The sequence below is a fragment of the Rattus norvegicus genome, chromosome 17, assembly GCF_021556685.1.
Source record: "Rattus norvegicus strain SHRSP/BbbUtx chromosome 17, alternate assembly SHRSP_T2T, whole genome shotgun sequence".
Lineage (NCBI taxonomy): Eukaryota > Metazoa > Chordata > Mammalia > Rodentia > Muridae > Rattus > Rattus norvegicus.
The window spans coordinates 79294230-79316031 of NC_141550.1; the positions used below are offsets into that span (position 1 = coordinate 79294230).

Genomic DNA, 21802 nt, shown 5'->3' on the forward strand with positions numbered 1-21802 from the left:
TGACAGGGAACAGTGTGGTTCCGTGTTGTGTGACAGTGAACAGTGTGGTTCCGTGTTGGGTGACACAGTGAACAGTGTGGTTCCGTGTTGTGTGACAGTGAACAGTGTGGTTCCGTGTTGTATGACAGTGAACAGTGTGGTTCCGTGTTGTGTGACAGTGAACAGTGTGGTTCCGTGTTGTATGACAGTGAACAGTGTGGTTCTGTGTTGGGTGACAGTGAACAGTGTGGTTCCGTGTTGTGTGACAGTGAACAGTGTGGTTCCGTGTTGGGTGACACAGTGAACAGTGTGGTTCCGTGTTGGGTGACAGTGAACAGTGTGGTTCCGTGTTGTGTGACAGTGAACAGTGTGGTTCTGTGTTGGGTGACAGTGAACAGTGTGGTTCCGTGTTGTGTGACAGTGAACAGTGTGGTTCTGTGTTGTGTGACAGTGAACAGTGTGGTTCCGTGTTGTGTGACACAGTGAACAGTGTGGTTCTGTGTTGTGTGACAGTGAACAGTGTGGTTCCCTGTTGTGTGACAGTGAACAGTGTGGTTCCGTGTTGTGTGACAGTGAACAGTGTGGTTCTGTGTTGTGTGACAGTGAACAGTGTGGTTCTGTGTTGTGTGACAGTGAACAGTGTGGTTCCGTGTTGTGTGACACAGTGAACAGTGTGGTTCCGTGTTGTGTGACAGTGAACAGTGTGGTTCCGTGTTGTGTGACAGTGAACAGTGTGGTTCCGTGTTGTATGACACAGTGAACAGTGTGGTTCCGTGTTGTGTGACAGTGAACAGTGTGGTTCCGTGTTGGGTGACACAGTGAACAGTGTGGTTCCGTGTTGTATGACAGTGAACAGTGTGGTTCCGTGTTGGGTGACAGTGAACAGTGTGGTTCCGTGTTGTGTGACAGTGAACAGTGTGGTTCTGTGTTGTGTGACAGTGAACAGTGTGGTTCCGTGTTGTGTGACAGTGAACAGTGTGGTTCTGTGTTGTGTGACAGTGAACAGTGTGGTTCTGTGTTGTGTGACAGTGAACAGTGTGGTTCTGTGTTGTGTGACAGTGAACAGTGTGGTTCTGTGTTGTGTGACACTACTCCTGAGGAGAAGGAAGCAGATGTCTAGTCACCCCACAGAGGGCACTGATGACAGACCTAGGTCCAAGTTGGTGAAACAATTTGCTTCATTGGAGCTACTTAGAAGAATATGGGTGAGGGATTACTTACAGAAGCAGAAATCACTTAAAGACAGCTGCATCACCCTGGAGCCCTAGAGCATAATACACAACCTGCAGGCAGCTCAGCAGATTAGAGACTACCTCAGTCAGGTAGTCTGGCTGTCTCTCAGGTAGCCCTGTTGGTTTGTCTCCACAGCTCAGCTTGTTTCTATTGTAGCCAGCTGGCCTTGGTTAAAAGTGTCTCACAGCAGTTCTTACAACTTATACATGCTTGCGCAAGGGAGGCCTAGTGAGTCTGGTCAGTTTCATAGACTTCCTGGACACTTTGAGTTGTTTACTTCGATCTTACTTAATTCGATCTTCAAGAGAAGAAGGAAATATGGTTCAACATGACGTAAGTTAGCCAGTGCTGGTTCAAACTTCTAGAGTCTAACACCAGGCAGTTTATTTTAGATGTATTACATTACAATTTTGGAAAAAAGTTTCAGGTAACAATGATCTCAAAAGTTTAAGGTGTGACTGTATGGAAATCTTCTGCAAAGTGCATGTGACCTGTACCATAAAGATGGATTCTATAGCATAACAGCCTAGGATCTGGCGTGGTCATATAGATAGCATAGGAGTTCAGCAGGCTATAAAGTACACATGACATCTCCCCTAAGGATGGGTTCTATTGACAGAGAAGCAATGCTCAAAATAAAAGTCAAAATAAAAGGGAGGAAGAATATGGGATAAACATTAATAGTCTGGGGGGTTTGGGTGTGGCCTGGCCCTGCGTATAGCAGATCACCAGGCTATTAACAACATGAGTACCAGCCTCCTGGATGGAAAACAGGTACACATGTCCCTTCCCTTGAGGACAAGCTTTTTTTTTTTTTTTTTTTTTTCCCCCCGGAGCTGGGGACCGAACCCAGGGCCTTGAGCTTGCTAGGCAAACGCTCTACCACTGAGCTAAATCCCCAACCCCGCTCACTGTCTTTTAATATGCTCTAAGGTCCCATGTCATTCCGGTTTGTGCCCTTTTTTTCTAGGTAAATAGCCCTGGGATTTTCTGTCCTATGTTTTATATTGCATGATAATCATCTTGATCCTGTATTTATTGTGGCATAATACCACACCAAAAACTCAGTAGCTTAAACCAGGGCCCTTTTTGTTTTATTGTTGATTTCCCAATGTTGTCTCTTACACTGCTGTGTCTCTTACACTGCTGTGTCTCTCACACTGCTGCGTATCTTGGTGAGCAGACTCACTGCCAGCTGTGTCCCTGACCATCTTTCCACGAGTGTGTACATATCAGGCAGCCTGAGAGGGAGACAATGCCTCCTTCCAGATAAGAAGGTTACATATGGCCCCTGGGTTATACCTGGCGCAGGTCCTTAGATCCCTTTGTAAAAGGTGCAGCTCCTTAAGAATTTGTTTGTTCACGTCTCCTGCAAACCTGGGCCACTCTGTGCTGTCCTGTCAGCCAAGAGTAAATGATTCACAGGGGAAACTCATGCTTTCTGCTGTTCATGAGAAACAGAGTCCTTTGTTTTGGAGTCAGGAATCTCATGATATCTCCTGGTGCCAGACAAGCTGTGGGAGGTGCTCTTGTTGGTTTATACATACAGTGAAAATCTGATCTTTCTTCAGAGGAAGACTTCCTGGGCCTATCTCCTGTTGTCTTGTTAATGACACATAGATGTAGTCATTTGGTGAACAGCCTGCGGTGGTCATCGTAAGATGGACTTCCTCACACACCTGACACTTAATGCTGTCATGTGGGTCTTCTTTCCCATGTAGACCTCCTTATCCTCAATAAGGCTAGCCCAGGCTTCCTAACAGAAGCTGTAAAGACTCTGGTGGCCCGGTGCAGAACCAGGTGGTCCTGTGTAGGATAAGCTCCATGGGTCAGGATGAGTCTTGGTGATGGTCTGAATAGGAGGGATGAGGAGATACATTTTGGGATGCGATGGGAGGGAAAGGAGAATAACCCTAAAGAGAAACATGTGGCAGGTTGTTGGGCTGGCCTGCCTGCCTCCTTCCCTCTCTCCATCCCTGCATACACGTGCTTCCTTGTGTAATTTAGTGTAGATCCAGATTATTGTTGATGCCATCGCGTATGCTCAGTTTTCCCTGTTTGAAGAAAAGATCTTCAGAGAAACCCTGTCTGGAAAACAAAGCAAACAAACAAACAAAATCAGTAAAAAAGACAAGAAAAGGCCTTGGTTTTGCCCTCAGTTCTGTTCCACTGGCTGAGTAGATGGCTCTTCTGTTTCTTCTGTCTGTCTGTCCTTATCTTGTCTGACCTTCCATATCTGCTACCACTTTCTCAAATATTTGGGCAAAGTTGTGGATGGTTCTTTCAGCACTAGGAGGGATGGCGTCTGGGTTTTTCTTTCTGTTTTCAGTGCCTTTCGAGCAGCCAGATGTTCTTATTCTCACATCTTTTATTGGCAGATACTCTCATTAATTCATATTTTTATTACCTCTTGTCTTAAGAAGTGAACATTTATTTTATTACTCATCATCCTAAAGCTATCTGCTTTGTCTCTATTTTATTTTACTTTATAAATTCAATACATTTGAAATTAGGACTTCATGTCAGCAGGGTATTTTCCTCACCTAAGGTTTTGATCTATGTTTTCTTAGGGAAGACCCACCAACATGCTCTCAGCCAGACAGTGGTGACGAAGCAGAGGAAACACAGGTTGGTAGAGGATGTTCTGTATGTCTGTCCTCATTCTAGCAGTCTCTGAAATGCTTTCCATAGATTGCGCGCGCGCACGCACGCGCACACACACACACACACACACACACACACACACACACACACACAGTTATGTGTGTGGTGTATGACTTTGTGTACACTTGTATGTGCTCCATGCATGTGCACACAGCGGCCAGTGAAGGACACCCATTGCCCTGCTCTGTTTCTCCCCACCTCCCTTCTCTGAGGCATTCTCTTGCTGAACCTGGACTCCCTGTTGTTGAGCTAGGCTAGCCCTGGCCGGCCAGCCAGCCCCACTCCAACAACTTGGTTCTAAGCACGTACTTCTGGATTTCCCCACGAGGATTAGAACTCAGGTTCTCATGCTTGAGTAGCAACTGCTTTTACCTACTGAGCCACCTCCTCCTGCACTAAGCTCAGGGAAAGATGTCTCCTGTGCGTCATCTTCAGATAGTGCCCTGCCTTTGTTATTCCAATATGGCATTTAATTGAATGTTTTCTTTCTGTCTGTTCATGCAGTGGTCCGATGATGAGAGCACAGCCACACTTACGGTAAGAGCACAGCCGCACAACATGGGGCAGCCTCACACTGTCACGTGAGAGGACTACGTGCCTACCTCTGGCTTGACAGGTTTGCCTGGGTAGCTTGCTGTCTGTGTGGTCACTTGCCTTTGTAAGAAATAACTTGTCACTGTTTGACAGCAAGCACTGTTTGCCTGCTTTCCCCTCTACTCACAAAAGAAATATCAGAAAGTAAAATTCAATGCTCTGCTTGCCTTTGTTAGATGCAATCAAGTCAAATATTAACTCTGAGGATCCCAGTGAGTGGGAATTAAAGTGGAAAGTCAGCATTGCCTTATTCAAGGATAGTTAGATGACATAAAGTTATTCCTTTCAACGGAGACTCAAGTACCACTCAAAGGTTCTCTCTGTGTTGATTGAAGAGAGATCCTTTCAAGGTTATGTGAAAAAAAAGTGGAGATGTCTAAAAGTGGTGTTGTTCACCATGCCATCAGGTGCAGAGATGGGACATTGATGTCCTGGTCACTCTGGATGCATGGGTATCACACTTACATATAGAAATCCCATCCCGTTCAGTGTGGTCCTGCCATACCCAGGCCACTAACTTGGGCTCTATGAGACAATGGTGGATATTTGACTCCTGCCATCAGAGGGTTTGTAAACAGAAGAAAGGATGATTTCAGGCAGTAGGTAGATGCCAGGATGTGAAAGCAGAGAGAACAGTTAACCTGGGGCATCCAGAAATGCTTAAATGGGAAGCAGCATGTGGCCAAGATTCTTAAGATACATTCTTTGAATTCTTTGAGAATTTCATACCTACATGCAGTGTATTCTGATCATATTCATACCTGCCCCCTCCCCCCACTAACTTCTCAGACCCCCTCCCATCCCATCAGAACCGTATGTCCTCTTGTTTTGGTTACTTATCCACTCAATGCTGTGTATATACTCGGGTGTGGAACCATCCACCCATTGACACATCTGACCTGGACCTTAAAGGGGATAACGGTGATTGGTGTGTGGGCTCACCTTTAAGTAATATAGATGGATAGATACGTATGGAACTTAACTCAGTTTGTTCCTCTGCTGTAGCCAAGTATACTAGATACTTATTCATTCATTAGTATTTATTTACTGTGCATGTGTGTGCAGGTGCACATGTATATAGGTGGGCATGGCACACGTGCATGCGGATTCCAGATGACAACCTTAGGTATCATTGTTAGGAACAATATCCATTTCCTTTGAGAGAGAGTCTGTCATTGCTCTGTTGCTTACCAGTTAGGCTAGGCTAGCTCGACAGTAGACCCCAGATTTCCCAGATTCCCACCTCCCTAACTAGGGGATTCTAAGTATGCGCCGTAGTGTGGGCCTTGAGTTTTCATGTGGATTCTGGGGATCCACTCATGACAAGCAGGACCTCTGCCTACTGAGCTGTCTCCCCAGTGCCTTGCTCCTAAACTTAGTTTCTTGGTTAATATAAAGCAATGGTGGTGTCATGACGTCTCCACATCTGTATGTCATTACACTTCGCTGTTCTTCATCTTCCCTTGTCTTCTCCCCTCTCCGTGGTGCTCCAGTCTTCTCAGATAGCCCCCCTTTCTTGTCACATGGATCCCATTCCTACTGAGTAATTTAGAAATAATAGAACTTTATTTCTCAAATGAAGTCTAAGAACAAGGTGCACATAATGTCTGGGGAGAGCTTATCTCTGCTTCAAGATGGCACCTTATTTCTGTGTAAGGCTTATTCACGTTAAAGGAGGCAGGAGAGTTGAAAAGCCAGAAGACTGATGCTTTTATGAAACTTTTAACTATTCATGAAGGTGCAGCCCTCATGATTTAACTTCCTAAGGGCCATACCTCCTAATGCCACAGTGGTTGGGATTAAGGTTTGACAGGAATTCTGGAGAGATACAAACATTAAAATAGAACAGTGGAAACTGGAGAGATAGCTCAGTGGGCAGAAATGCTTACCACTAATACGGAATTCCTGGGTTCAGTTCCCAGCAACTATGTCAGGTGGCAAACAACCACTTCTAATTCCAGGAGATTTCATGCTTTATGGCTTCGGCCTCCATGGGCACCTACACATGCATTGCACATAAACTTGTACACTAGACAAATAAATAGGTATCTCTTAAAATAAGAATTCTCCCCGCCCCCACCAGTGTGTGTGTGTGTTTTCCATACTCCCGTGTACTGAGAAGGTGCAGAATCAGTCACATTTATCATGGTAGCAGGGAGCGTACTTCATGCCTTTACGCTGGCTTTTGAATACCATTCTCCACTAACCTGAAACTTCTTAGAGAAACCCAGGAGTGAAGTTGAGACAGTGAAATGGTCCACGGTAACTTGCTGTGTCAGAAACTAAGGAAGTGGAAGAGAATAATGGGAACATGGCAGATGCCAGAAACCAGCTCTCTGCATAACTTCTGAAATACCGAGGTCACGAACAATGAGGACAGGAGCAAGAGGAACTGTCAGAGAGTGTAGGAGATCAATGAGACACGGCACCTAACTACAATGGATGCCTCCAGACTGGATTCTAGATAAGGAAAAAGGTTCTGATTTTCTTGTCCTGTAGAAGACTCTGTTGGAACAGTGGGCATGCTTTAATACCATCTAGAGATTAGACAATAGTGTTTATTTCTGTAAGCCTCTTGACTGTGATGATTTTTCTCTTTTATAAAAGTAAGTGTATATATATATATATATGTTTATCTATACTTATCTATATTTATAAATATAGCTATCTATATCTGTATTTAGGAGTATAGGGACTTAGTAATTGCCGTGTGATCTAAAACAGCATGGAAAAGAACTCATTACGAGATGTAACTAGAAGTAAGTAGGCATGCATAGAGAACAGGGTTTGGGGAACAATGGTGAAGCACGTGGGTGAAAAGAAGAGAGAATCTGTGTAAATGGTGAGTAAGCATTCTCACCAGCCTGACATTAACCATTCAAATAAAATAATAAAATAAAAAGCTAGTGGATATTTAAGGATTAGGCTCTCCAGGTAGATGGGCGACAGGAACACTCAGGGATGGGAACTCTTAGTCGAGAAGATACTGAAGATGGGTCTAGGGAAGGAAAAGCCACAGTAAGTCATTCTCCAGTATAACTAAAATGAGAGCACTCCTCCCCAAAGGCGGGGGAGGGAGGGAGGGAGAGACAGTGTGAGGCACAGGCATATGGTCCGAGCACTCAGGAGGCTCAGGCGTGAGGATTGCAACCTGGAGGCCATCCTGGGCTAAAACCCTTGTCTCAAAAACAAAGAGGGAAATAATAATCAAGATTTCAGAATCATCATGGTGAACTTATAGTTTGGAAATATAGCTTAGAGACACTGCAATTTAGATTCATCTCAGTGACACTCCTCTAAATCAACTCATTCAGAGTGTGCACAGGGACTGGAGAGGAGGCTCGGCAGTCAAGAGCACTGCTGTAGTTCCACAGGACCTAGGTTTGGTTCCCAGCACCCACATGGCAGCTTATAGCCATCTGTAACTCCAGTCCAGGGGATCTGGTACCTTCTGGCCTCTATGGCACTAGACTTGCATACAACACAGTACATACATACATGCATGCAGGCAAAACAGTCACACACAAAACAAAAAATAAAATAAAAAAATAAAAGTATGCGTAGCAAGTGATAGTATGATAGCAAGTGACATGAAACTTAGAATTCCATACGCATAGTGTAGGGTTAAAGTCATGAACGTAGAATATACACCAGTTTTAAAATGATACTCAGGGTCTTCATTCCTCCTAGTGATTTTTTTCCCCATTAGGAAATACACAGCTTCCTATAACAAGGCAAGACTTCCAGTGGAGAGATTGGGACACCAACCCAGCCATAAAAGCTTAGACTCACAATTTGTCCTGCCTACAAGATGTACAGGGATAAAAGATGGAGCCGAATTCAAGGGAGGGGCCAACCAATGACTGGCCAGCTTGAGACCCAGGTCATGAGAGAGAGCCCAAGCCTGATACTGCTGAAGATACTCTGTTATACTTGCAAATAGGAGCCGAGCATAATCATCACCAGAGAGGCTTCGTCAGAGAGGTAACTGATGGGAAAGATGCAGAGACCACAGCCAAGCATTAAGCGGAGCTTGGGGAAGCCTGTGGAAGAGCAGGGAGGCAGGATTGTAGGAACTAGAGGAGTCAAGGATACCACAAGAAAATCTATAGAATCAACTAACCTGGATCCATGGGCTCACAGAGAACATACAGGCAACTGACATAGGTCCTCTGCACATACGTAACAACAGTTGTGCAGCTGGGTCTTCATGTGGGACCCTATGTGGGAGCAGAGGCTGTCTCCATTGCTGATGGATCCCTTTCCCCTAACTGGGCTGCCTCGTTTTCCCTCAATAGAGGAGGCCCCTAGTCTCATGCAACTGGATATGCCAAGGTTGGCTGATATCCATGGGAGGGCTCCCTTTATCTGAGGAAAAGGAGAGGAGAGGTAGATGGGGTGAGAAGGGAGGTGAGAAGGGAAGTGAGAGAGGAGTTCTGGGAGGAGAGGAGGAAAAGGAAGCTGCAATAAATCAGGATTTAAAGTAAAATAAAATTAATAAAGAAAAGAAAAGAAATACACAGCAACACCTGGCCGTGGTGGGGCACACCTTTAATCTCAGCACTTGGGCAGCAGAGGCAGATGGATCTCTGAGGCAGCCTAGTCTACACAGCGAGTTCCTGGATAGTTAGGGCCACACAGAGAAACCTTGTCTTGAAAACTTTTAAAGGAAAGGAAAGGAAAGGAAGCAAGGAAGATAGAGAGACAGACAGAGATAACAGTTAACAGCTTTGTTTGACCAAAAAAAAAAAAAAAAAGAAAAAAACAACAACAACAACAGTAAAGTAAAATAAGAACACAGAAAGGTTTAAGTCTTTCAGACACAATGTTTCAATCTCAGAACGTGAGTAAATACAACTTTTATGTACGTTTTGTGGTTCTTTTTAAATCATTATTATTCTCTTATTTATTACATCCCAACTACAGTTCTTCCCCCCTTCTCCTCCTCCAAGTTTCACACACACACACACACACACACACACACACACACACACACACACACACACACAGAGCATTTTGTGGTTCTTAAAAAACGATTGAGACCACAAAAAAAAAAAAAAAAAGAAAAAAAGAAAAGGAAAGAAAGAAAGAAAGAAAAGGAAAGGAAAGAAAAAAGGAAAAAGGAAGCTTACCCTTTCTGAGTGAATGGTACAGCGTTCAGGTTAGAAAGGCAGCTGGTAAGGTCTCAAAGTCTAGGGATAGCAAATGAAAGTGTGTTTTTAGGTTGCTCACAATGGGAACATTTTCCTGGACAGCTCACTGCTATCCATGTTCAAAATCAGCTAATTGAGCTGTGAGCTCCAAACAGTGATAGTAGTGTAGTCTGTTTGTAAGTAGTTTTCAGAGAATAAATCGTGATTCCAGTGTAGATACAAAACTCTTTGGTTAACATATTTTCAAGATTTGATTCCTAACTCCTGGAGGAACCAAGCAGGTATTAAAACTGGTTCAGAGAGAGTGTAAAAAGACAGTGATCAGGAGTGTTGAGACAATGTAACCCTCTGGGAAGGCAGAGAGGATGCCTAATCCCTTTCAGACAGGATACCCGTGGGCTCTTTCTCAGCATTATGAGTTACCTACACTTTACCAGGTTCACAGTTCAGGGATAGTGAAAAATCACAGAAGGGTGTGCTGTAGGGAGACTTTATCTTTTAAATTTTTCTGTAGGATTCATGGTTTAGTGTTTCATAAGGTTGAATGACTTTGAGGATTTGAGGGAAACAGTCACATCTTTTTGTGCTGAGGGGTTAAACGTGGGTCCTTATGCTTGCTGTGCAAAGCTATCCACTGCCTTACCCCCCAGTTCTTCCTCCTCGCCCAGACCCTTAGACACAGAGTATCATGTAGACCTATCGGCCTTGAACTTGCTGTGTAGTCAAGGATGTCTTGAGCTCCTGATTCCTGCCTCTCTTTCCATACGGTGGGACCCCAGGGCATACGCCGTCACTTGGCTTTAGGTGCTGGTGTTATGTTAGTGTTCAGAAAGAACCACTGATTTGATCCTCATGTATCATGTACTTGGTGACATCTGTGTTTTCAGACATGTGGGTTTTGATTGTTTTGGAAAGTACTGTTTAAGAAGATGATTATTTTGTTTCTCTTTCTGGCAAACAATATTTTTTTGGTCATTTTATTTAATTGAGTGCAGGAATAGGAACAATAATTTGTATTATAGATGATGCTATTTTTAATAGCCTGACTAAAATGTTGAGATCATGAGTTCCGTGTCCCTTCCAGTGATGTTGACTTGCTCACGATTTGTTCCCATCTATAGGCACCCGAGTTTCCTGAGTTCAATACTCAAGTCCAAGAAGCTATCAATTCGCTGGGGGGCAGTGTCTTCCCTAAGCTTAACTGGAGTGCCCCAAGGGTAAGATGTAACGAAATCTCACTGTTTGAGTAGTTGTTTGGTTTGTTCTTTATTTCATTTTATATTCCCACAGAGGATCTAATGTACCTTCCACTACATTCCTAATTTCAGAAAAAAAATGCCATTGACATTATTATAGTTTTTCCTATGTTGTTTAATTTTGTTGATTTTGTAGCTTGTACTTTCTGTGAAATACTATATATTCTGCCAAAAGACAGTTTAACCTCTTGTGTTGCCAACTGGACTAGAATTCTGGGTCTGTTCATCGTCTGCGTTCTTTAAAACATCACCTACTCAGTAGAACAAGGCTTTCTCTATTGAAAGCACTACTCAGTATGTTGAACCAGAGCGACAGCACCGTGGGTAAAGTGCTGCCACCTCGCCAGAGGACCTGAGCTTAGTCCCAGGGACCCACAAGGCAGGAGAGAGCTGACTGTTGAAGGTTGTTCCCTAACCTTGTAGACACACACACACACACACACACACACACACACACTCACAGACACACACACACACATACACACACTCACAGACAGACACACACACTCACAGACATACACACACACAGGCATGCACACACACACACTCACACAGACACACACACATACTCACACACACACTCACATATACATACATACTCACAGATACACACACAGAGACACTCACACACACTCATACACAGACACACACACTCACACACACACACACACACATATACACACTCACACACACATACACACACATATACACAGACACACACATACACACTCACACACAGACACACACACACTCACAGACACACACATACATACTCACAGACACACAGACACACACACATACACACTCACACACACACAGACACAGACACAGACACACACACATACTTATAGACACACACATACTCACAGACACACAGACACACACATGCACACATACACAGATACACACACACAGACACACACACTCACACACACAGACACACACACTCACACAGACACTCACACACACACTCACATATACATACATACTCACAGATACACACACAGACACACACACTCACACACATGCACATATACACACATACACATATACACACTCACAGACACACACACATACCTATACACACACTCACAGACACACGCACACATTCACACACAGATACACACAGACACACACAAACACAGACACACAGACACACACACTCACAGACACACACGGACACAGACACACAGACACACACAGACACAGACACACACACACAGACACACACACAAACACAGACACACACAGACACAGACACACACACATGCACACACACATATACACACATACTCACAGACACACACACATGCACACACACAGACACACGCACAGACACACACACTCACAGACACACACGGACATACACACACAGACACACACTTGTGCACAATGGCAGGAAGTGTAGGAGTCACTTACATATTTGTAGGAGTTTCTCCACATATTCGGTGTTTGCTGTGACTTTCCTTTTGCAGACACCCTGCCTCACCTGAGGTATACCACTATGATCACTAACATTTTCTCACTCCATATTTCCCTTCCTTAGACTCGATACTTGCATTACTCTTTATTCAGCTGTGTGCTGTGCTGTGCACATCCTGATGCTTTTGTGGAATTAAATATGATATTGGGTATACTTCCTTTAACCAGATGTTTATTGTCCTTTTCCTTGGGAGAAATTATAAAGACATCATGTAGAAGTTTTTAAATTCACTTTTAGTTTCTCAGTCAACTTTTCATCTATCTGAATAATGTTTTAAATTTCTTTGTTTCCCACTTAAGCTAGGAAGATTATTTCTGATTTTTAATTCCTTATGCACCTGTCCATTTGGTTATGGGATGATTGTGTGCACCCGTGCTTTCTCCATGCAGTGTGGACAGTGGGCAGTCTTGGTTCATTACTGGTGCTGTCAGCGTGTAGCTTAGCCTGTCTGTAGAGTGTAACTTCTTCACACTGCACTGAGCCCGGTTCCTTTCTGTGCACGTCTCCCGCGCAGCCCAGCTTTAGGTTGCGATGGTGAAACTGTTTCACTTTCTTCCTTCCTGATCAGGGTCTTGACTGCCCAGAGCATCCAACTTCAGGTGCTCGTTGGTCGTCTCCTCCAACAGGAAGGATGGAAATGTCCGCTTTTACTTTGGAGAGTAGCTGCTTCTCCACTACTTGAGTGTTTTCTCTGACCTGTGTGACTTCATTAACCCCATCTTAGTGTGAAAACCACTGGAAAGTGTTTGGCCCTGGTCTGAAGTGTGTGGGTCCTCCTATCTCAGTGTGCACAACTACACTCTTTAAAAATATTACACTCGTTTGTTTTGTGCGTATTCTTGTGCGTTGCATACTTGGAGGCCAGAGGACAATTTGTGGGACGTGGGATTGAGCTCAGGTGGTTAGGGCTGGTGGAAGTGCCCTTATCTGCTGAGCCATCATGGCCCTCAGTCTACAGAACTGAGTGTCTGGCATGCTCTGGTCCTGCTGTTTGTTGAGAAGTGCAATGTGGCATCTGACAGCTCTGTTACACTTTCCTCGGCTGTTTCCTGTAAGCCCTGGAGGTGCTGTGCACTACTGCTCTCGAGTGTGTGCACGTGCGTGTGTGTGTGTGTGTGTGTGTGTGTGTGTGTGTGTGCGCGCATGCGTGTGTGTGTGCCTGAGCTGCGCTCGTGGGATGCGTGCTAACTCACGCTGTTTATCCTTCAGGATGCATACTGGATAGCAATGAACAGTTCTCTGAAGTGTAAAAGCCTCAGTGACATCTTCCTGCTTTTCAAGAGTTCGGACTTCATCACTCATGACTTCACACAGCCGTAAGTGTCCTGTGGGTGGCTCTTCCCATTGCTCACACTCACTCTCGTGCCGCCCGTAACAGTTCTGCATCGTGAGCTGCGGCATGGCCCTCAAATGACGATCAGAGCAAACTTCTCTTTTTCTTCTAAATAAATGCTGTACAGTGGACATGCCTAACTGTCAAGATTTTATGTACAGTAAACATGTAAGTAATGTTTCCTGTTATAAAATTCAGGTATGCTTATAATAGAGAAACAAAATTCATAACTACTGATGAGGAAAAACAGGAAAGTGTGGTGAGCAAGCTTCATAAGCAGTTATGTATATTCTGGGTTTCTTTTCATTTGGAGATATAATGTAAATGTAAATATTATTTACATTTTTCACATATTTTTATTTTGTGTGTTAGTGTAAGTGTCACAGAGAATGTGGAGGTTAGAGGGCAACATAGAGGAGTTGGTTCTCTCCCACACTGTCTGGCTTCAGGGGTCAAGCAGGTTCTCAGGCTCGGTACCAAGGGCCTGGGAGCCATCCTGCCAGCCCGCCTGCCCCATTTTTCTTAATATTGGACTTGTTTGTTTTATGTATGTGGCATTTTACTTGCACGCGTATGTCTGTGTGCCACATGCATGCCTGGTGACTTTGGAGTCTGGAGGAAGGCATTGGTACCCCTGGAGCTGTAGACGTTGCCTGCTGCTGTGTTGGTGCTGGGAATTGAACCTGGGTCCTCTGGAAGATCAGCCACAGCACTCTGTGGGCTGTGTCTGCTGCTCTGTACTGTACCATGCTGTTTGGACAATTCTTTCCTCTGTAAAGCCCTGCAGTAAAGATCCTTAAAGTAACCGCGGGGCTACACTCAAAAGCACACAGTTGCTGTGTCTCTCGAGGCCTCTGCTTGACTGAGGAACTCAATCTGCTGCCGCCGCTGGCTGCCTGCGCGTGCGCCCTTATTTCCTCTGTCCCACTCGCAGAGAAGCTATTCTAGACATCCCTTGCCATTCTTCTAAACACCAGTTACTTTAGCTAAACCAGCCAGTAAACTCAGCTTTAAGCTACAGAAATGCAGTGTGTGCGTGAGTACACACACGCCTGTTGATTGACCGTGTGGCTGGTTGCCTGGTTGGTTGGTTCTGCCAGTCACTGCCTCAGCCTCAGCTCCTCTTCTGAAGGAGATCCCAGCATGCCTAGGCAGTTCAGTTGTCAGTGTGTGATTGGCATGCGGAGGCCTTACGCTCAGTCTCTAGCATCGTAAAAACAGCATACAGAGGCAAGAGTGTTAGGCAAGCATTTCTGTGGCCATGTATTTCTGGCTTAGAGAAATCAACAAAACTCAAAGCAAAACGAAACACTGTCCTTATGGTCGGTCACTCTGGCACAGGAGTCACTGGGGGCTGATGACCCTCATCTGTCAGTGGTTTTACATTTGTACTCTGTAGATCCCTCCAGACACTGTGAGCTGCTTTCACTTAGCGCTCGGCCTTTGAGGGACTTCAAGACCCAGGTAGTTTCTATCAGGCCTGATTGTGAAGCACGGAGTCTGGAGAATGCAGATTCTGTTAGCTGCCAGGTGAGAACAGCCGGAGGGTCCAGCCGGTGTCCGCCACAGGCAAAATGTTCTGTAATTGCCTTTGTCCTTCACTTGATGACTGTAGACAAGGTGCTTTAAGAAGAGGAGGTTGAATTACATGGCTTACCATGACTCTGCGTGGTATTTGCTGACTGCATTGTTTGTCTGCACATCAGGATTCTCTGCGATATACTTACTGCTTACTACACTTCGCTTATTAATTATTTTATTGATTGTCGGTTCAGTATGAAAACAATGCACCTAATGTTCAGTTAACACTTAGAGGAAAAGCCGTGTGCGTAAAAGAGTAAATCCAGTCATGAAGAGAAGTAGATTTGACCAGGGACTTTTTTTTTTTTTTTTTTTTTTTTTTGCCTTAGCAATGTACACTTAGCTACATTCAACATAATACTTTTCTTAATAGTATCACAAAACTGGTTATTACAGGAAGTCACCCACCATCTGCAGGGGATTTGCCCATAGACCTGCAGTGGATGCCTGAAGTCAGAGATAGTACTGAGCGCCATATGTATTGGCTTTCTTTTCCTATATGTATGATAAGTTCCACCTTTTCACTTCCAGAATGCACGCTGTGGCTTCTCTTGGCAGGTTTGACTTGCTGGAGCTTGGGGTTGTTATTGTTGTACAGTAGAGCTCCTTGACCGCAAATACTGCAATACCCAGGTCATCCAACTGGTAATAAGACAGTTACTACACTCCTAGCACGTGTAGTGTGTCACAAATAGACACTAGGTACACTAGGGAGGGTTCTCGTCTTGGGCAGGGTGAAGCAAGGCAGCGGAATGCAGAGGGACTTTTAGTTTAAACTTGAAAGTTATTTCTGAAATTTTTAAAAATAAATGATTATAATCACAGGCAACCAAATTGCTGGTAAGACTTACGTGATCGCAAAAGAAGCTCAGCGAGTTTCAGGTGTCAATTTCCTGTGTGTGGGTGGGCCTGACGTCACCAGGCCCATATTATTTTCCAGCTTCACGTATTTAGATGACCGTGCATATGATTTAGGTCGTGCCTTGATTACTTTGTGTTACAGTGAAGCACTGCGACTGAAGAAGGGCTTCCCTTGGGTTTCTGGTCCATGATGGCCGAGTGGAGGCATGCTGGCAGAGCAACTGAGAGCTCTCATCTCAAACTACGAGCAGGAAGCAGGGAGAGCTAACGGGGAGTGCTGTAGAGCTTGAAGACCTCCAGGCACACACCTGATAGACACCGAGGACAGGCCTCCTAAGCTGTCTAAACAGTGCCACTAGCTGGGGACCAGAGAGGACACTTCTGTCAAACTCTGATTTTTTGAGAAAATATGCATTTTGTCTCTTTGGAGAAGAGATTTATGATAATTCTGATCCCCCTTACTTCACGTTTATTTTCCCTTTCTAACGGTAATTGAAAAATCTAAAGAAATGGCATCTGGTTGTCAGAAGAGCTATGCCACCAAAACTGGATTCCCCCTTGCTCAGAGTTTGTCGTTTGTTTTCTGCCCGTGCTTTAAGTTTCCTTCCATAGAGTAAGTCCTTGTTTGATGTGAAGCACGGTGTTGTAATATTCCCTTTTTTCTGAAGAGAGAGTTATTACTGTGTCAAGTTGCCCCATCTTCTGCTCAAGCTGAGCTCCTGGACAGTTCCTGATGGCCTTTCTCTTCAGCCTCGACTGTCTCAGCAGCACCTTCACCTCTTACCCATCTGGTTGATTATCTCCAGAAGAAAATGCTTACCACAATAACCTCCAATACCACATATGTTCTGAAACTACTCATTTAAAACATACATGAACCTGTTAAACCTGTTAAAAATAATGATACGGGTGGAAGAATGCAAACGCGCATTAAATGTATTCTTAGGTAGTGATGTGATGACTAAGGGTGGGATTGGTGTTTGTAGGACTCTAGAAGCGTTCTTTAAACAACTGAGGCTAGGGAGATGGATCAGTCGGTAAAGCACAAGCGTGGGGACCTGAGTGTGGGTCCCCACAGCACACATGAAGCTGGATGAGGCTGTCCTTCCTGAATCCCTGGCACTAGGGGTGAAGGACGAGACATGTGAGAAGCCCAGAGCTTGGTGGCCAGCTAGGACAATCATACAGTGCCTGGTCCACAGTTGGTGCAGGTGTCGAGGGAAGATGAGACGTGGCCTTGTTGAGGGAGGTGTGTCACAAAGCTAACATCAGTTATGGTGTCTCTCTCTGCCCTGTGCTTGTGTTTGTAAGCTCCACAGCTGTGCCTGCCTGGTTGCCGCCATGCTCCCCGCCGTGATGGTCATGGTGTTTTGTCTTGGCAATGGAAAAACAACCGAGAGGCTTATTAGAGAACTCAAGGTCTTGTTTGTGATTTCATTCCTGACACTGGTTCATTGTTTCCTTCCTTCCTCTTTCCCTCCTTGCTCTTGCTTTTTTTCCTCACTCTTCTTTTCATTTTATTTTCTTGCACACTGTTCAGGCTAGCCTGGAACTCATTATGTAGCCTAGGCTAGCCTAGAGCTCATAATAGTGCTCTGGGTCAGCTCAGGTCATGGTGCACATCACACCAAGCAGTTCCTGTGTTCCTAATGTAGGTTGCATTATTTGTCTGAGACATAGATTATCTAACCTAGAATATTCTACTTGTCTCTCTAGTGGTTGGTGTCAAAACATGGGAACTCCATTAATATTCTTAATGCTTCTCGTGCTGGTCCTTGTGGGGAAAGGGTAGTTATTTTTAAAGAACAATTGAGGTAATTTTTATTAACCTGACATTTCATGACCTTAATTTTGATCAACATAAAACAACCTGTAAGCTTTATTTCTGCTTAAGGGAGTTTAAATGTATCAAAGTTAGTTTTGAAGCGTAGCTCCTTTGGGTAACACACCTTAGCTGAATTGAAACAAGGGTTTTCGCTTTTAAGGAAAATGAGGTCTTCAGGTAGCACCTCTGGGCAGCAGGGCTAAAACCTCTGGGTAGCAGCGTGTGTTAAAACAAGTTTCCTGACTTCCTTATGGAAATAAAATTTGATTAGTGGTAGATTGTATTTTTCTTTTTCAACACTGATACCACTTGAGGCTAAAGTCTTGTCTGTATGTGTGTTATGTATTTCTCTCTCTCTCTCTCTCTCTCTCTCTCTCTCTCTCTCTCTGTGTGTGTGTGTGTGTATGTGTGTCTGTCTCTCTCTCTCTCTCTCTCTCTCCCCCTCTCTCTCTGTCTCTCCCTTCCTCCCTCCCCCCAACCCTACCCACTAAATTTAGCCTGAGGGTTTTAAGCTTTCCCCACCTCCGTCCATGAGGAGACAGTGTGGCTTCTGACTGAGTGTGTCTTTCACACTTGCTACTCAATAGTGCGAGGTACACAAGCATTCACTACTGTAAAACAGAAGATCCACAGAAGCTTAATAAAGCACACTGTGCCTTTCTTCTGAACTAGGTTGTAGATGAAATCATTTGGTTCCCAGTTATTAGTGGTTATAGAAATCTGCTTTCTCTGGATCTCAGCCAGTCAAGTAAACCAAAATTGTCACTGTTTGCAATGTAAAAACAAACGATCGCAGAGTGCGAACACAGCCACACTTTCCCCGAAGTAAAAGACTTTACACTTGGGTTTGGGTTCAAATGACTCGATGCTCCCTTTTCTCAAATTGTATCCAAGGCTTTATGCTTGCTAATCATGAAAGTCTATGCCTGACTACTCGCCATCCTCAAGACAGCCTTAAAAAGATTTTTCTGTGCCCGAGAATTTCTGTGCTGTCATCGGCAGAGCTCTTTCTCAGCACGTCTGTGTTAGCTGAATCCTGACTGCTGTGACAAAACTGGAGAGGAGGAGAGAATCTCGTTCAGCTCACGATTCGTGGCTTTAATCCCAGGAGTTGTGGCCTGGTGGCTGTGTGCCCACAGTGAGGCAGAGCGTTATGGTGGAGAGGTGCCCACCTTATGGTGCCCAGGAAGCAGAGACAGGGAAAGGGAGTGTGACTCGGTTGACTTCAGACACTCACCCCCACTTTGGTCAGGTAGACCCCACTGCTAGAGTTCCCACGCTAATGGCTGGAGCCAAGTATTGAGTACATGAACTTGTGAGGGACATCTCACTTCCAGCCGTAGCACCTGCAAAGCGGAAGTGCTTTTCTTTTCTTTTTTTTTTTTTAAAGATTTATTTATTTATTCTATATGAGCACACTGTCGCTCTCTTCAGACACACCAGAAGAGGGCATCAGATTCCATTACAGATGGTTGTGAGCTACCATGTGGTTGCTGGGAATTGAACTCCGGACCTCTGGAAGAACAGTCAGTGCTCTTAACCGCTGAGCCATCTCGCCAGCCCCTGGAAGTGCTTTTCATGCTCATCTTTCCACAGATGTGTACCACACATCATACGTGATGTACATGTACAAGCCATTTCATAACTATCTTTTTTTTTTTTTGCTCCCATTTTGTCAAACTCTCTCTGATAATTTATGCCAGTGTTAATTAAAGATAAAAGTGAGTAGCTGCTGAGGGCCGCATCACCTGGGCTTTCCTCCTTGCCTGACTGTGGTAACGTACAGGCCCACAGCAAGTTGGGGAGGCAAAGGATTCATTTCCTCTTCCTGCTTAGAGCCATTATCCAGGGACGCTAAGACAGGAACTAAAGCAGAGGCCATGGAGGGGCGCTGCTTACTGACTTGTTCCCCATGGCTTGCTCAGCCTGCTTCCTTATGCAACGGAGGACACCAGCCCAGGGATAGCACGACCCACAGGAGACTGGGCCCTCCCTTTTCAACCATCAATTAAAAAAATGCCCCACAGATGTGCATAGGCCAATCCGATGGAGGCAGGCTCTTACTACTGCTCCCTCTTCTCAGGTGATGCTAGCTTGTGTGAAAGTAACACAAAGTAACCAGCACTCCTTGTCTTCAATTTTCACCCCTCCTCATAGCTGACAGGCACCAATGGGTGGTTTCCCTTTGCTCACAGTGGATCCCCTTTCTCCTTCCTCCTCTCCCTCCCACACATGACAGCAGTCAGATGCTTCCTTGTTTTTATATCAGAGTATTTTCTTTTTTTTTTTTTTTTGTTTTTGTTTTAAGATTTATTTTATTTATTATATATATAAGTACACTGTAGCTGTCTTCAGATACACCAGAAGGGGGCATCAGATCTCTTTACAAATGGTTGTGAGCCACCATGTGGTTGCTGGGAATTGAACTCATGACCTCTGGAAGAGCAGTCGGGTGCTCTTAACCGCTGAGCCATCTCTCCAGCCCATATCAGAGTATTTTCTATTATTCTCCCTGGTGTTCTGAAATGGGGTGTGTGTGTGTGTGTGTGTGTGTGTGTGTGTGTGTGTGTGTGTCTGTGTGTCTGTGTGTGTGTGTGTGTGCGTGCACGCGCTAGCTTTCTCTGTCATGCCCCTTAAAGGACATTGGAGTCCTAGGTGATTTTGTGGTCCTGGTGCTGGTCCAGTGCTTGGCACAGATGGACATGAAACAGTCCTCAGAAGGGGGTGCCTAATGGAGGGTTGGACTGTTCTCCAATGTCTTCTGAAACGACAGCCATTGTGGCTTTCTGTGGCCAAGCTAATGTCCAGGGAGCAGTCCTTGGTGTGCTGACTCACCCTCAGGGTGAGCGCTAAGGTGGATAGTGGCTTCCATCCTACCTTCATTGTAGGTGGAGTGCAGCCACGTTGCAAGGCTCTCAGAAGCAGAGTGATGTCATAGAACAGTAAGCAGCCTGCGGACTCAGCAGGAGGACAGGCACTGCGAGTGGACAGTTTTCCTGTCACTCGAGCTGGACAACCTGAGCTGTGTGCTCCTAGCTTATTGGCCAAGCCGTTTTGAATTTTAGATTCTTTGCCCATTGACAGAAAAATGGAGATTATCTGAGCTGCTCATGCTGTTTTGAGGATTAAATGAGACTGCATAGTACTTAAGGCCAAGTAATGCTCAGTAACTACAGTTTGGATTGGCATTAGTCCTTTGTTTCTGGATACTTCCTTTGGAATCATATTTTCATATTGCTTAGGAAGATGAATATGCATAAATTAACAAAAACTTGCATTTTTTTTCTCTCCAAAGGTTTATTCATTGTAATGATGATTCTCCAGATCCTTGTATAGAGTACGAGGTAAGTGACTTTTTCACCTTTATAATATTGAGAATCCTGGACAAAGTTCATGGAATAGAGCTGCTTATTTGTAAATAAATTTTAGTCTCATTTCTCTGGGATATAAAACTGCTAAATTTAAATTCTTAAATTTTTAAATTTAAGACCATATACTATTTAGTTGGGGCATGGTGGGCATGTTGGTGCACGACTTTAATCCCAGCCAAGGCAGGCAGATCGCTGAGTTCAAGACCAAGTTGGTCTACAAAACAATTTTCAGGCCAGTCAGAGTCACATAGTGAGACTCTTGTCTCAAGTGAAGGAGATGGGGGTGGGGAGTATCTCAGTCAATGTTCTCTTGCTGTGAAGAGACACCATGACCACAGCAACTCCTATAAAAGGAAACATTGAATTAGGGCTTGCTCACCATTTCAGAGGTTTAGTCTACTCTCAGGATGTCTGGAAGCATGGTGGCATGCAGCAGACATGGTGCTAGGAAGGTAACTAAGAGTTCTAC

At 44.6% G+C, this 21802-nt stretch overlaps 1 protein-coding gene across 1 annotated transcript in view; it reads left to right on the forward strand.

Moving 5' to 3' along the window:
• Cdc123 (cell division cycle 123) overlaps positions 1–21802 on the forward strand; it is a 45147-nt gene that overhangs the window by 8098 nt on the left and 15247 nt on the right. The window contains exons 3-7 of the mRNA NM_053877.4: positions 3783–3840; positions 4381–4413; positions 10745–10840; positions 13572–13678; positions 21258–21306. Coding sequence (NP_446329.1) covers positions 3783–3840; positions 4381–4413; positions 10745–10840; positions 13572–13678; positions 21258–21306 — 343 coding nt within the window. The remainder of the gene's footprint in view (positions 1–3782; positions 3841–4380; positions 4414–10744; positions 10841–13571; positions 13679–21257; positions 21307–21802) is intronic.